General features: G+C 34.7%; 1 protein-coding gene across 1 annotated transcript; it reads left to right on the top strand.

Moving 5' to 3' along the window:
- Positions 1–1,174: 1,174 nt before the first annotated feature.
- Positions 1,175–2,110, top strand: LOC113710033 (uncharacterized). Its single transcript, XM_027232883.1, has one exon. The coding sequence runs from the start codon at positions 1,175–1,177 to the stop codon at positions 2,108–2,110; it is 936 nt and encodes a 311-aa protein (XP_027088684.1).
- Positions 2,111–4,966: the final 2,856 nt, after the last annotated feature.

Below are 4,966 nucleotides of genomic sequence, written 5' to 3'. Positions count from 1 at the left end.
TAAATTTAGGTAACTTCTCCAGCTGTCATGATGTTCACACCATATGTGATCTTTGGGGGCAAAACATTAAAAAAACAAAAACAAATTTTTTTATTCTCCATGCTTTTCTATCAAAACATGCCATTCTCCAAAGAAACCGGCTTCACCATAGTATAAGGCATGCTTCTTAACTCCCTCAATCACTTTATGCCTCGAGATTTTTATTGTAATAATTTCAGAATTCATTTATAATTTCTTAGAGAGGGCCAGAAACAACTACACGCTTGCTAATATCTTTTAACTTGCATAGCCAAATTTAACATTTTATTTGACATGTATGTCTTCTATTTTTCTTTTATTATAATATCTTATCTTTTATTTTTTCAAAAGTACACATAAGAAAGGCCATATCTTATCAAATTTATAAAGAAATAAAGTCAGTCCTTTGTTTCTCTTATTATTTTTTCAGTAGTTGTATCAGATAATCCCCAAAAATACCCAGATTCTCAACATCCCTCTGGCCTGCTTCGTCCATCTGCTTTTAATACAGCCCCACATTCTTTCTTGATGCATTTAACAAGAATTTATAAGCGTATATTTAGTTGGTGACAGAAATCACTGCCGCGATTATGATTAATTTCTGTACTGAAAGTGATTTGGTTGTGCGTGGGGATGCTGCCTCGAATTTAGGCATTCTTGACTCTTAAAAGAAGAAAAAAATTGTGCCTTGATAGGAATTCTACTGTGAAATTTGCATGAATGCATGATGGCTTACTGAGTTCTGATCGAGGAGGCCGTCGGTCAATGGTGCACTTACAGAAGCTGAGAGACGAGTTGCAGAGGGTGGAGCTATGAGGGGAGAGTGGTATTTAGTTGTAGATTAAAACATTGGAGGGTGTTCAAAAACAGAGAAAGAAAAGGGTCGAGGAGGAGGCTCCGTCGTCGCCGGAACTTTCCACCGCCACCACCACCATCACCAACTGCTAGTTCTTCACCTGAATTGCCCTCATGAGGCCCAGTTGAGGCACCAAATTGGAGGTTGAAGATCTAATGTGGAACGCAAGATTGTCTGTTTGTGACCTGTAATAAACCACACACATGCAAATTCCTACATTTCAATTTCGCTGAGAACTGGTTTGGTTGGTTCTTAAAGGCTGCATTTCCTATTTGGAGCCAAAATACTATTTGTACGCCAATGGAATCCCAGACCCCTCCTCTTTCTTCTGCTTCAAATGAACAAACCACAAAAGAAGAACTCAGCATTCAATTTCAGACCCCAAAATCTTCTTCTTCGTCTCCTTTTTCTGCAGTAGTAAATATTAGGCTATGGAGGCCAGCAGCGCAGCGAAACCTTAGAAACCAATGGTCGAAGTCGGCTTCTTTATGGCAAGATTGGCAGTCTTGCTCGTCCGCTACTCGCTCTCAAGCCACTACTCTTGTCAACTCCTTTCTCTCCCAAAAGTATATGGATGCGATGGATTTGGGAATTTTGAGTGGCATGCTAAGTATTCGGAAAAAAGCCTCTTCGAAGTTGTTTAAGCAACAAGAGATTCAGCATAATAAACTCTTGGCATCATACAAAGATATGGTAGGCGTTGTAACTCAGATGGTGAACACATCTAGATCTATGAGGTGCTATCTGAAAGGAACAACCAATAGCCCCTTGGCTCAGTTTTCTCTCTCTTCTGAAAATGAGAATGATACTGGTGATGGTGGGGGAGCCCCAGTCTTCACATTTTGGCCAATCTCTCTTTTTGAAAAAGTAGCACAGGACCTTGTTCAGATATTTGTAACAGAGCTAAACTTGAAGAGGTTGCTTGTCATGGAGCTGCTTTCCTTGGGTGATGAAAGAATTGCAGATCTTAGTAGCTTGTGTTGGTCAGATGAACTTTATCCAGGAGAATTTGATGATCTGCATACATGTTCCTTGTATTCACATGGAGCTAGCAAGCCAATTCTTCCAAGCCTTGGGAAAGGCGAAGTTGAATCTTTTCAACCTAGGCATCAACAAGACCGGAATGTTTTACAGATTTATTTAACTACTTTGATTGCTGAGGTCAACGTAGAGAGAAGCAGGGTGGATGAAATATTTGCTAGCACAGGAGCTGAAATGCACGTGACTCTTTCTTGAAGTTGTGGTGCTGGAGTTAATGCAAAAGGGAGGGCATGCTTCTAAATGTCCAGAGCAATACTACCAGGTTCCTTCATGACAGCAAGTCAACCTTCGATACTTGGAAAGCCTTGGGAAGATCGAAAATGTAGATTTCTCAGTACTCAATTGATAGCAAGATTGACATGCTCTGATTTCAAGCTCAGTAGACATCTCCAAGACATTGTGACCAAATGAGAACAAATGATGAAGATATAGAAATCTGAGCGTTTTTTCACTTGCACTTGGCATGACTAGAGATTGGGCTGTCTTTTGAAATCAAAATTTTGCGTTGGGCTCAACATGGTTAAGGTGTCTGAATAGCCATTCTTTCATTTCAACAAAGGGATTTGATGCCTTCTGCCTACAATATCTCAGTTGTTTTGACTTCTTTTTGCTTCTCACGCAAAAAGATTGAGGTTTGTTCCTTAAAGAAAATGAGGTAGATTAGCTCCTTATTACTTGAGCCCTTTCTTCCCAGTTGTAATGAGTAGTCTATTTATCGGGGGTATCAACCTCCTGGTATGCTCAAGTATGGTAAGAAAACTGGTAGTGAATTCCCAGATGTTTGTGTTGATCTGAAGTCTGACAAGAATGGCAATTAATTTAGAGATGCAGGATCATGCTTGTTGCTTTGAAAAAAAAAAAAAAAGAAAAAAAAAAAAGAAAGGCCATATCAATAATATTTTAATCTCTCAATTCAAATGGTTTGCTTTTCAAAATCATGTGTCATTACTATAAGATAATATCTAATATGATGTTATTCAAAAATTCAATATATATGGACATACCAAAATTACAACCTCAAATTTTCATTTTTATTAAGATTTTCTATAGTTCCATTTTGTTATTATATACTCCTATAAGCAGACATTACTCTTTAAAATTAGCATACTTCTCATTAATTTTATTTTTAAACTAGTTTCTTTTAGGTGCGTTTGCATGTGTCATTTTTGCATTTAGCTGTGGAACTAAATATTGCAACATAAATTTTGAAAATCCAAATATTTATTTAAGTAGATAAACTATTTTTTATTAAGCATTTATAGTTTGATAATGGAAAAAGAATATACTATATGTAAAACTTAAAATGAGCCAAATTTTGAAAAGAATACAAAATATACTAAACAAAATGAGAGTTAGGTAAGAGCACTAAACAAAATATTGTGAATAGTCAATACAAAGGTAATTTTTTTTAAGTTAAAGTTATTAATCAAATTAACAGTAAGCAAATTGCAACAAAAATTCAATCTAAAATTAATTTAGAAACCAATATAGTTTGTTAGGCTCATGCATTTTCTGAGGCAATATTTTTGGTCAGAAGGGAAGAAATATCATAACCTATTCAATAACATTTCATTATTATCCCATGAAAGGAAAATAAAGTAGAGATTGAAAAAAAGAAAGAGAAAAGGTTTTATATCATTTTTCATAAATTGAAAAGGTAAAGTGTAAAAACAAAATTATTACTATCATCATATAAGTATGGAATTTTATGAACCTCCCATGCTTGAACATCCAAAGTGGCTCCAGATTCCTTGGTTTCTTCAGGAGTGAATTGGGGACTTGCCTTGGATACGGGTGAAGTAATTTATATGGTCTAATTATTCAACAAGTCCATAATAGAAATGTTTAGAGGGGAAAAGGTGATTGATTGTGAATATAGGTAAACATATACAACTTTCCTAGTTTATATATGAGCGAATATTAAGGCTAACAAATTGATGATTGATTGTCATTAACAAACTTAGTAAGTACTCTAGAATATGACCAAAATTAAATACAGGAAAAATGTAAATTAAGGATAACAAAGTGGGTGATTGATTGTTGTTAATAAAAATACTACATCTAAAATGTGAAAAGTTTAGGATAAATTGTTGTTAGCAAAAATAAAATAATTTCAACATAATCAAATAAATTAAGGCATTATGTACACATGGTAAAAACATAGGATGTCCACTTGGTAGAATGTGAGAATAATCAATTTAGCAATCTACCAGATAGCAATCTATCTAGATTGATCAATTCTTGGTTTTCATGATTAACAAGCCAAAATAATGATTTGAACTAATGTTTTTAGTGAGAATTTTGTTAGAATAGATGTTCAAACATTTGGGAAAAGAAAGGATGAAAAATAAGAAGGAATAAAGATTGCTGCTTAGTATCAGACGTAGCTTTAGACACTAGTTAAAAGGATCAAATGTTCGAAGAATTAAGAAAATCCCATCTTTGATGATCGGGTGATGGGTTAAATGCACAACATGCCTATCGGATGTCCAACAAGTTGGCTAAACTATCTGGTGATGTGCTATTGGACACTCCATCAAACATACGAACATTTCTATTGGACATCTGAATATTTTAGCAAAAAGATTCCCAAGTAGGATCAGATGATGGTTCGGACGTACAACATTTAGATCGGACGTCCAATAGTTCCAACAATTAGTTTTCTAATAGATAGTTATTTGACCATTGGAGAGACTTTCGGGACAAAATTTCATTATTTATAAATAGTATCAAATTTTGAATATTACAGAGACTTTTGCCAACATTAGTTACAAGTTTCTAAAAATGATTTTGTGAAAAAATGCTCTACTTTATATAGTTGTAATTAGTTGTGAGGTTGAAAAGTCAAAAGTAAAGAGTATTCTTCATTATGTGCATGGAAGCATTCGATTGTAACTTAAAGAGGGTTAACTAGGGTGAGTTGTAAAATTCCTTGACTCAACTAGAGTAGGGAAATTTAGTGTGAGCAAATGGTGAGCCCTTCTTTGTATAAGTTGGTTTGCTTCACTAACATTGGAATAAATCTTAGATGTTGTGAAGAAAAGGATAGTT

The sequence above is a fragment of the Coffea arabica genome, chromosome 9e, assembly GCF_036785885.1.
Source record: "Coffea arabica cultivar ET-39 chromosome 9e, Coffea Arabica ET-39 HiFi, whole genome shotgun sequence".
Lineage (NCBI taxonomy): Eukaryota > Viridiplantae > Streptophyta > Magnoliopsida > Gentianales > Rubiaceae > Coffea > Coffea arabica.
This window is presented reverse-complemented; position numbering and strand designations above follow the sequence as displayed.